The 11998-nt window shown below is 37.6% G+C and overlaps 1 protein-coding gene across 1 annotated transcript; it reads left to right on the top strand.

Moving 5' to 3' along the window:
- The first annotated feature begins 4440 nt into the window (after window positions 1–4440).
- Window positions 4441–11560, top strand: lta (lymphotoxin alpha (TNF superfamily, member 1)). The gene is made up of 6 exons (XM_039669860.2): window positions 4441–4542; window positions 5581–5699; window positions 7547–7589; window positions 7684–7713; window positions 7943–7990; window positions 10679–11560. Exons 2-6 carry the CDS (start codon window positions 5589–5591, stop codon window positions 11050–11052), a joined length of 606 nt encoding a protein of 201 aa, XP_039525794.2. The 5' UTR covers window positions 4441–4542; window positions 5581–5588; the 3' UTR covers window positions 11053–11560.
- Window positions 11561–11998: the final 438 nt, after the last annotated feature.

The following is an 11998-nucleotide window of genomic DNA, read 5'->3' as shown; positions in this document are numbered from 1 at the left end:
TGTGATCTCATTATTCTCCATCTCTCAAAGCACAAGAAAAATTCAGCATCTGATGCCAAGAAAGCTTATAATTGTTTGAATTGTGTATTGAATAAATACGCATAGCTCACTGGGGGTAAAAAACTTAACTTCACATTTTACTGCAATTCTCATTATAGTTTGATCATGCAACAACGTGATGCAAAACATTTTCATGTCAATTTCTGCCTTTATAAATCTTGATCTCTTCATGATGAAATTCATAGAATTAGGCTAGGGTTTAATCTGATATGTATGTTTTATAAATGAGACCCCTGGACTGTCTGCTTGCACCGTTTCAGCTGAAGTTTGCTCCAAATATATGTTTATTAAAATATATTAGCCTATTTAATGGATGAATCAATCTCTATTTACAGGAAAAAACTGTGGTTTTAAAATGCAGAGGTAGTTTAAGGGGAAACATCGCAGCTTTAATTTTTTTTTTTTTTAATCAAAATCAGTGAGGTGACGTTATGAAGCAATTTCTCACTCCCACAGGTTACCAGCAGCTGCGGAAATCTCCACTGTCCAGGTCTGCGTTTTTAAAAGCATATAGTGAGCTAAGTTGATCATGTGGCAAGTAGAATGGTAGTTCAACCCAGATCTACATAAATCGTACTGCAGGGTGACAAATGAGAATTCACAGGTAAGCTTGTTGCAAATGACATGTCTTTTCATGAGACTGACTGCTTGAAAAATATAATTTATATTTAATATAATATAAATTATAATTATATATTCATACAAACACTGGTTGTGGGACACGTTGAGGAAATACTCTATTTTGATGGTCCCCTTTTGTCTGTTATATTATGTTTCCCCTAGTTTTCATGTGTGTTTGATTTAGTCATTATTTTCATCAGTTCATTTTGTTAGCTCATGTATTTATACCCTGTGTTCTCTGTCTATTCTTGTTCATGTTATGTTTGACTCTGGGTGTCTCTTAAACAGTGATGATGTTTGACAGGATTTTTGCCACAACAAGAGGAAGATGAATGCTGGAAATTAGTTGGAAATTGTGACACAAGGTGCTGTTCATTCCATAAAACATGTACCCTAAACGTGTAAATTAGTTAGTCCACACACAAACATAGGTACCTTTTGAGTCTGTAAGCAAATTATTCCAGTTTTCACTTCAATTGTTCCTACTCATTTGAATCAATTTCCATGACCTTCAGGATTTCAGATTACTGCGGGTAAGAATTTATTTGCTTTTAAATCAGCCAGACCAATTTGTGAGTTGATTTGAATGATTTACGTTTTTAAAAAAAGGTACTTAAAACAATGGTTTGTGTGAGTTTGTAGTGGTCATAAAGACTTTATTTGTGTCAGTCTTTATTTGTGTAATGCTCAGTCATTTTAGTCCAGTTTTTTCCGGCAAGTGTATGATGCCTATGTTTTAAAATGAATACCTATATGGCAACAGCAGTCAACTGGACAGTTTTACTTACCCATCCACAGTTTTATCTTGGTTGGCTCTGTAGATAAACTGTTTGTAGTACCAGCTGCAAAATTCAACGGTGGGGAAAGCACAGGGCATTTCATAATCATTGTGGCTAACCTCATAAATAATGTCACCAGTGTCTCAAATGGAATACTGAAGAGAATGAGCCACATACTGTATACTCCCAAAATTATCTTAATCTCTCCTCCTTTCTCTCTTTTGTTCTCTCTTTCGATTCCTTCACCTGTTCTAAACACACTTTTCCCCCTCCCCTACAAATGAAAACAGAGAGACTCTAGCAAAACAAGCTAAGAAGACTGACCTGAAAAAAGTACCAAGTGCACGAATGAGAGTTTCCCACTGAAGAGTATCCGCCTACAATCTGTTATTGACCTTCTATTTATATCTCTGCATCTGATCTTATCTCCAAAAGAAATCTGCTTAAGTTTCCCTCATTAAGATATGAGTCCCCACCTTCATTAATTAGAAAAGGAAGGGTGGTTACACTTTCAAAATTGAGATCATATGAGCTAAAGGCCTAACTGACACGTGCATCTATAATTGTGCTACACTTTCAGTATAGTAATTGGAATGGTTCTACATATAATCTATTCTACAACAAGAATACCTTTTTTTTTAAATACAGTATCACAATGAATATGTTTTTGACAAAACGAGACAGTATAGCTTTGATACTATCATATTTACACTTTTGTTTGACACTATCACTTTTAAAACCTATGATAGGTAAACAGTAGTATAGATGTCTACATTAAGATGTTAGGTTTGGGAACTCATCATTGACAGGGCTCAATCTGAGGTGCGGGATAAACGGTTGTCTTTCAAATTCTCTCTGCATGCAATTGGATAGCGCTACAGCCAATCAGAGCAACGAAGAAGGGGACGGCTGAGTCCCATGCGTTTTCCCACCAGCGGAGCAAGTTGATATATTAAACTTTTACCAGCAAAACTTTTTTTTTTAAATGACTCAAGTGCCGTTCTTTGTTCTGGTTTCAAAGAAAAGCTTAAGTTCGAATCATCCGGAGTAGCGGTCAAAGCTGTATCGAAAGACAGCTGTTCGCCAGCAGGAGCCATTCTTTGTTTTCAAGTAGCAGTGAACCGTCCCAACTCTGTCTTCATTATATTAAGCCCGCCCACCGACTCTATACACGATGTGATTGGCCTGACCAGAGTTTGGTTTTTCCAGCTAAAATGTCTATGGAGAGTTGCTACAACACACTGGCTGCAAAATAATTTTTGCTGCCACTAGGATGCGTCTAAATTTCAAGGATAGGTAAACAGGGCATTTCCAATATGCATTCTCCGTAGCCCAAGTGTCAGAATGCTGTCATACACTTTGCAAATCGGACTTAAATCGGGCTTAAAATCATGTAGTGTGAACTAGGCTTAAGGCCCAATTCCAATTCACCCCTTGCCCCTACCCCTTGGGCCTACTCCTCCGTTTTGATGCACTCATGCATCGCAAATAACCAGCGAGATGGCTTTGCAAACGGTTAAACATTTAAATGTAACGCCAGATGATTCCACCACGCACTTTATTTACTATTATATTAATACTATAGTCATTTAAATTAAGAAATGGTATAATAAATTACCTTTCCAATCAGAAAAGACATACATTTTTTATAATCATCATGTTTCCTTAAAGTTAAGAGCAGCTGCGCTGATTGTCGGTCGTTGTCATGGAGAAATCCTGTAAAAAGTCTGTAACAGCAGAGCCAAAATAATTCAAAATAATAAAATAATTCAGTATTTTCAGCTTCAGAACCATGAATATTTTTATGTCCTGTGCATGAATAGTCCAAGCCTATTCATTTAAACCCACTAATATCAAATTAAATAAATTAATCAACAGTACGTTAATGTTTTATCATATGTCTCAGAGAATCACAATAATATCATATTGTGCGTTCGGTATCTTGATATGTATCGAATCGTGACATGAGGGTATCGTTACACCCATAGTTGCATCAAATTTGGCTCATCCAATTAGAGGCATTGCTATTTTTCTACTTGAATGATTTTGATATCATCTGAAGAATTACTTCACTCAGTAAGAAATACTTTCATTTGTTCTAGGAATGTGGTCTGGTCTGGCTATGTTGATGTGACACCAAGGTTGTTCACTTCACTGTTCACAACAGAGAGACAGTACAAGTGTGTGTTTGTCTTTGTGTGGGCAGTTGTGTAGGAGTGTGTGGTATGCATGTCTTCATAGGAAAGTACAAACACATGAAAGGGGGGTGTCCCAACAAATCCAAGAGAAGAAAAGAAGAAATGGAGTGGATCTAGGGGAAAAAACAACAACTTTTTATCAGTATAAACATGGTAGCCACACCCACTCCCCTCCCCCTCCCCCCGGATGAAAAACCACAATCTCGCATACACTTCATAACCCTTAATATCGCCTTAGTCAAGCCACCTTTTCCTCTTTTTCAGAAGTCTGGTAGAGCTGAAGTGAAAGTGTTTTAGGACGTATTTGTCTAAATGATCATCCTTGAGATCTCTGCACCTCTTACGACAAACAGGCAGAAATTAAAAAAGTTAATTTGATTGATTTTCACTGAATCTGAAATATATCACTTTTAGCAACTTCTACTTCAACTTCTTCCAGAAATTAAATTAATACTTAATTTCTGTCAGGTAGTGATGTTCTGAGTTCTGACCATCCACTGTCTCTTATGTTTCCAACCACAGCCGCTACCGAAAGAAACAGAGGAAGACAGAGAAAAACACACACAGAGAGAGAGAGAGAGAGAGAGAGAGAGAGAGAGAGAGAGAGAGAGAGAGAGAGAGAGAGAGGGAGAGAGAGAGAGAGAGAGAGAGTGTGTGTGTGTGTGAGAGAGAGAGAGAGAGAGAGAGAGAGAGAGAGAGAGAGAGAGAGAGAGAGAGAGAGAGAGAGAGAGAGAGAGAGAGAGAGAGAGAGAGAGAGAGAGAGAGAGGTCCAGGGCTTAAACATGAGAGCATAAAAAAAAGGGGAAACCCTGTGGGAAGACCATGTCTAGATGAGATGCTCATTCAATCTCACAGCCACATTTCACACTACAGCACACACTAAGGTGAGTGAAGCAATCTCTCTCATTATCTCATACATTGTGATACAGTATTTCTTAGTGAATATTGTCATTTCACTGTCATTCTTTATATTCCTTACAGCAGATTTTAATTGAAAAATTTATTTTCATTGAGGCTTTTAATTTAGCCATAGGTCAGTGACAAATCTACATAGTCTATCTAAATAGAGTTTAACAACACATTTATGACTATAACCCCCATAGGGGGATGCGTAAACCATATCATTCAGTTTAGAAGTTGATCAATTTCCAATTACCAATTCTTAAAATGTTACTTTTGATCCTCCTAAGCCTAAATATTTGGTTATATTCTTGAACACATTGGGCATCTACAGGCTTCAAGGAGTCTCCTTTTAAAAACAGATTCAATATACAGTATGCCACTATTTTCAAACTAGACTGATTAGGTCATTTGGGTAAATGAAGGCTCATTTTGTATTGCTGACTGGTTTTAAGAAAGCGGAGGGGAACAATAATGGGAAACTCTTTGGAAAACGCACACATTGACAGCAAACACACAATGACTTTCCATGCAAGAACGAATCCATTCTGGCACCAAATCGAAACACATCGGTAGTAAAACATTTCCTTTGGAAGATAATGTGTTCAATTCACTGTAAACTGAAAAAAAAAATGTCCAACTTCAAACTTCTGAACACTCAGTGGGTTATGTTCAACCCACCTGAGTTTGAGTACTGGGTATCTTTGTGGCCAACTTGGGAATTCACCTTAGAGACAAACCACTGCTCTTTTAGACATACATACATGCAAAACTAGAAACCGGTGTGGAGGGCGATTAGATGGTCTGAGACCTGCAAGTAAAAACGGGAATAGGTTTGTATGCAAATATTCATATACTGTACTATCCCTGCAGGTTTAAATAGATTTGATGTTGTGCTTTCTTAAGCTGTACATAGATTTAGGTCAGTAAGCTGTATGGCGTTTTCTCCCACTTGATTCACTGTAAATGTATCTTTGGTTTCAATGATTCATTTGATTCTTTTCTCTTGGGCCCTGCTATAGTCACAGAGATGACTGGCTCGAATAACCCCAGGTTCCGTCTCTTGGTTGGCTGGTGCTGCCTAATGTCTTCAGCTCTTTTGATAATGACGGTATATCTTGGAATGAGTTTGCACAAAAAGGTAAAGTGACCTGTGTTTGTATAAAACCGCACTGACTCTTATCATGTAAGAAAAACTTTAGTGTAGCCTGTTTTCAAGCATACTCTCCCGTCTGGCATTGGTATACCCAATGGTCCAACCCCAACCCTATGCTATAGGTTGAGCAAATGTAATTGGTTGGGGTGCTCAAATAAACTGAGCAATGTTTTGAAAGTCACGTTTTCATTGTACAGTATTGTCACAAATTTCACACTTAAGTTTTACTGCAATAGAAGCTGATATTTCTCAGTTTATTGCATCATCTTATTGCAATTTGTAACAATTTTACGTTTTGGTGAATTATTGTTGCGTGGGTTTCCCCATACTGCCTTTGCGCAGTGCGATTTTATTCACACTGCTAGGCAGTCTGGATACTATGGACCAAATTTTCGCCTCAGCGAGGGTACCAATCACAGAACCAGCGCAGTCTCATCCCAAGACGTCATAACTGACGTCTTGGGACGTCTTTTGACAATACGTCAACATCCGCCTTTTAAGGGTGCCCTTAAACGTCGGTTAGATGAAGTTATCGGATCCTAACCCTACCCCAGACCTAAACCTACCTCGTCACCTAACCGACGTTAAAGGTAAAGCGTCAGTTGTATGACAGCCTGGGATCGTCGTGTAACCGACGTTTAAGGGTACCCTAAAAAGGCGGATGTTGACGTATGGTCAAAAGACGTCCCAAGACGTCAGTTATATGACTTATATGACAGTTATATGGATGAGACTGTGTTAACAGAACGGGGAGAGAGCAGCAAGACGTTGACGATGTCTATGCGACACACCAAAGCAGTTGGTTTATAACAGAGAATCAAACATGGCAGCGGACACGAAGTTACCTTTCGATGCAGCCTTGGATATTTTTCTAAGTAGTTTAGAGCGCAAATAAATCTCTGACCCATCGTCTTCTCCCTCGTCTAAATTCTTTCACTCTACATACGCCATCTGGTATAATTGAAACGATTGACTATGAGCTACGTACAGGCGCGTTTGATAAACATTCGTAGCACACAATAAATGGCTCTAGGCATTCATAAACAACGCCTCAAATAAAAGAATATGAACATGTGGTTCCCAGACCACGTCTCAATAGAGTGCCGAAGTTACAACATCACTCTGTAGGCCAAAACGAAGTGAAAGTGAGTTAGCATTTTAGCATTCCCGGTCCCCTTGCTCTAAAGTCTATGGGTTTTTTGAATGGGTTTTTGCTAAATCGCCTGAAATAAGTTCTGCGGTGAACAAAGCCTCTAAATATTTTCACGTTTTGATCTATGACATAAAACACACCAGTTATAACCTGCTTGTGTTTTTAAAATTTTTTGTATAGGCTTCAAAATGTATACATTTTGGATGAACTTGTAAAGATTATCTTGATAGACAAAACGTGTAAGGGTCACAACTCTTTGTTGAACACAGATCTAGATTTTGTGATTTTTCAGAAGTCTATGGGGAAAATGCATAGCTTTTTGATCGAGGGAACCCATGCGCTGCTAGCTTCCGAGTTGTCCTACAAAGTGACGTCATCACTTCGGCCCTCTATGTCAATGAAATGTGGTCTGACGATAGCCAGGCTAGAATTGCTGGCTAATTCTTATTAAATTCCTAGAATCTAATTTGTTTTGGGTTTTTTTGTACAATCTCCTTATGTCCCAGTAGTGTTCTGGTTTAAGGGTGGACCGTTTTTTTTAAAACAAATCGTACATTTTCGAACAATTCACACTGTACGAATTCATACAGTATAGCCACAACGTAAAATAGTTACATTTCACATGAGATTGGATTGTAATTTTGAGATAAGCATTTTTATGTTTTTATTTTTTATTTAGTCTGAAACAAACAAGACTGGAAATGAAGAGACCAATTCAACAGGTTTGCTTATTAATCTGTTTTCCTTCAAAAGTAAAATTTAAACGAAAATTGCTCACCTTCGTCATGAAAGTAACAATCTAATACTCTTTTACAGAAAAAATCACCACACCTGGCCAACTGAAAGGTAAGACATGTTGAACTTTTTTATTGTGAATAATAGATAGCCAATGTGAACAGAAATATAAACAATAGATAAAAAGTATCAGTTCTGTCAATAGTCTTTAGGTATTTTTTTAAGCTATATCTTTCATTCTGGGAAATATTCCTATTTGGGGGAAAATTTGTATCTCTTTAAATAATAGTTTTAGTTTTTTTTTATTTGTAACGTGAAAATAATCAAGTTGCACTTTCAGGATCCCATTACGGGCTGTCTTTTAAAGACTATATCAGTCTCATCAGAGGTAAGAGAACATCTTTCTTCCAGTCTTCACACTTTTTTCTCTTTCCTGTTTCCCCCTTTTGCACTTTTTCTGCATCTCTCGCTTCTCTCTATATCATGAAAACAAGAGATAGTGGGACTTTTGGTTGTGTCACTATGTCTTTTGGTTTCCCTGCTGCATTGAGGAAGTTGGACATGTGGTTCTCTGCTTTTAAATAATCTTTTGTGGCCTAAAAGTGATTTAAGTCAAGTTACCACATTCAACTACACATCACATCTGTAAATAAACTCGGACTAGTCGTTTTCTGTGAGGTAACTTGAAGTCACCAGGAAGTTTACCTTTACACTATTAGAGTAGGAGGTCGTACCTTTTTTTAAAGCACTCTCATCTCATTCGTGTGACTGTCGCCTCGCTGAACCAGATTCAGTCACCACAATGACACCCCTGAGGTGACACTGAATGTTTATCGCAGAGGCGTTGTGAATCAGTGGAAATTTAAAAAGCCTAAATGCGCACGGCTCTATGTACGAGGAAGGAGGTCGAAACGTTCCTTCAAAAGTCTCTCCTTCCCCGACCTCACTTCACGTCCTGTGTGAAGTGTCTTTTCATATATATGTGGGATGAACGGCAGCTCTGACCCCCACAAATGGAACATTTACACAAGAAAATGAAAAGAGCAATTAAATTAAATAAAAATGATACTCTTTTATGTATTTGTGTTAGAATTTATAATTAATGTGCCAGAAAGCAACTTTTTATATTGTTAAAATTAAATTAGGTTTACATGTTTGTATATACACTCACCTAAAGGATTATTAGGAACACCATACTAATACTGTGTTTGACCCACTTTCACCTTTAACAAGGTGCTGAAAGCATTCTTTAGAAATGTTGGCCCATATTGATAGGATAGCATCACCATCCAGGGCACGAAGCTCCCGTTCCACCACATCCCAAATATGCTCTATTGGGTTGAGATCTGATGACTGTGGGGGCCATTTTAGTACATTGAACTCATTGTCATGTTCAAGAAACCAATTTGAAATGATTCGAGCTTTGTGCCATGGTAAATTATCCTGCTGGAAGTAGACATCAGAGGATGGGTATATGGTGGCCATGAATTGATGGACATGGTCAGAAACAATGCTCAGGTAGGCCGTGGCATTTAAACGATGCCCAATTGGCACTAAGGGGCCTAAAGTGTGCCAAGAAAACATCCTCCACACCATTACACCACCACCGGCCTGCACAGTGGTAACAAGGCATGATGGATCCATGTTCTCAATCAGCTTACGCCAAATTCAGAAATCGAGACTCATCAGACCAGGAAACATTTTTCCAGTCTTCAACTGTCCAATTTTGGTGAACTCTTGCAAAGGTCCGGTCTTCTGCTGTTGTAGCCCATCCGCCTCAGGGTTGTGCGTGTTGTTTGCTTCACAAATGCTTTGCCGCATACCTCGGTTGTAACGAGTGGTTATTTCAGTCAAAGTTGCTCTTCTATCAGCTTGAATCAGTCGGCCCATTCTCCTCTGACCTCTAGCATCAATAAGGCATTTTCGCCCACAGGACTGCCACATACTGGATGTTTTTCCCTTTTCACACCATTCTTTTGTAAACCCTAGAAATGGTTGTGAGTGAAAATCCAAGTAACTGAGCAGATTGTGAGTGAAATGCTCAGACCGGCCCAACAACCATGCCACGCTCATAATTGCTTAAATCACCTTTCTTTCCCATTCTGACATTCAGTTTGGAGTTCAGGAGATTGTCTTGACCAGGACCACACCCCTAAATGCATTGAAGCAACTGCCATGTGATTGGTTGATTAGATAATTGCATTAATGAGAAATTGAACAGGTGTTCCTAATAATCCTTTAGGTGAGTGTATAGACCTTATGCACCAGAGAAACGTGGGCGCCGTCATCTTTAGAAAATTGTCTTTGAACTTATTTTTTCGCGGTCGCTCTGTATATTTCTATGGCATCGCTGTCAAGGAGTAATTAGCTGGTGAAGTGCATTTACTTATTGTAGAGTTAACAAACGTTATCATGAGCGTTGTAATGTTTATCATAAGCATTGTAAAGCAGATGTCTTAACAAATGTCGACCAGGAAATTTTTTACGAGCAGTTCATTCATACCTATGCAAGATCGCTGTCAAAATACAGACCGGAAGTCAAAAGACAATGAGCGCAACGCTGAAAAGGGGCGGGACTAGTGAAATAACTGAAATGCTTCCAATATGCAAAATTTTACCACCAAATATAATTTGTTAATTTTTTTTTTAATTACATTTTTTGTCACTATTGTCCTGTGCATGAATAGTCCAAGCCTATTCAGTTAAACCCACAATTTAATATCAAATTTAAATACCAAATTTAACATTTTAATCAACAATACAACTTTTTTTTAACCTTTTACCATATGTCTAGAAGTATCACAATAATATCGTATTGTGAGTTCAGTATTGTGATATATATATATATATATATATATATATATATATATATATATATATATATATTGAATCATGACATGATGGTATTGTTAAACCCCTAAGTATATTTGAAAGGGGTATATATATATATATATATATATATAGAATCATAAACTTTCTATATGAATTTAAGCATTGTGTTCCTACCAGAAGTCTAGTTAATAATTGGGAAAGGTTTTCAGACTGCAAACTAATATATTTCCATTCTCTTCCTCAGACAAGAATGAAACCTGGATATGTGATTCATGTGATAGCAGCTCCCTTTCCTTAAATAACAACACTGTTGAAATTAAAACCAGCGGCTTTTACTATATCCACGCCCAGGTCATCTTCGACAAAAGGTCATCTTCGACCATTCAGCCAAAGAAGCAGCAGGCGAGAGTTATTTTGCTCAAAAACAAAGGTCCTGCGACACAAGTCAGAAAACTGAGCGAGGTTATTCGCTTTGAACCAGGAACATTGACAATGATCCGGCTGGTCATGCTGACAAAGGGAGAGAGCATCAGACTGGATATACAACCCGAATCCCTGCACCTATCACTTGAAGCATGCCATACTTACTGGGAAATCTTGTATCTGTATAACAAATAATAAGTCTAAATATTCCTTAAAGAATTAAAAGACACACAATTCAGTTTCTGATCGTTTGTAAGTCAGGTATTTCATTCGAAGAATCAAAACAGCCTGTATTTATATTTGCAAAAGTAAATGATAAAAGATTGTTTGGATAGTTCTCAAGCCCATTATGGGTTTCAAAGGGAATATTTTCTTCTTTGTAAGTGTTAAAATGCAACGTTTTATTTTTATATTATATGTCATATTTTGGAATAATTGTTAAAATATTTTGAGATTTATTGCAAATGGTTTATTGGTTATTTGTGTATGTTATTTTTATTTTTATTTAAATTCTTTTTTAAAGGAAAGTGCTGTAAATAGTCTTCAAAATGTCCAGTAATTTGTTAATTTAATGCATAAAGCATGATGAACAGAAGTCAAAGTGACAATTTGAAATGAACTTGGTTTTTTAAATAATTTATTTGTGAACTACCGTTGTCCTACCTGTAAGCTATTTCAAAATAAAAGTTTATTTAGTGCAACATACCTGCTTGAATTGAACTCAGACTCAACTGTGAGCAACAGTTTTTGTAACTTTACTCATTTTGATATAGCCCAGCTTCCCATTTACTACAGACAGCCACATGAGGGAGTCAGCCATCACAGGAACGGCATCTGAACGTGGCCTTCCTGTTGGTCTTTTGAAAGCAAACCACTGAAACTTAAACCCACTTTCACCACAGATGAGTATACGTGCACATCTTATCAGGCTAAAGGCATGAGGAAGCTTCCCCACTTTGCAGAACTACCTCATTTAACGTAAAGGTCAGGGAGAATGGTATGTCAAGATCAATATTTAGCATGCCGTCTGGTTTTGGTTTTCCGATTATAGTCTACTGAAACAATGTTGACATTTTGAGGATCGAGTCTTGATGGAGTATATACTGTACGAAGTCGAAATTATTTCCAAAAGTCTATCGTC

The sequence above is a fragment of the Pimephales promelas genome, chromosome 16 (assembly GCF_988280905.1).
Source record: "Pimephales promelas chromosome 16, fPimPro1.hap1.1, whole genome shotgun sequence".
Classification (NCBI taxonomy): Eukaryota; Metazoa; Chordata; class Actinopteri; order Cypriniformes; family Leuciscidae; genus Pimephales; species Pimephales promelas.
Note: the sequence above shows the minus strand (reverse complement) of the source record. Positions and strands in the feature narration are given on the sequence as shown.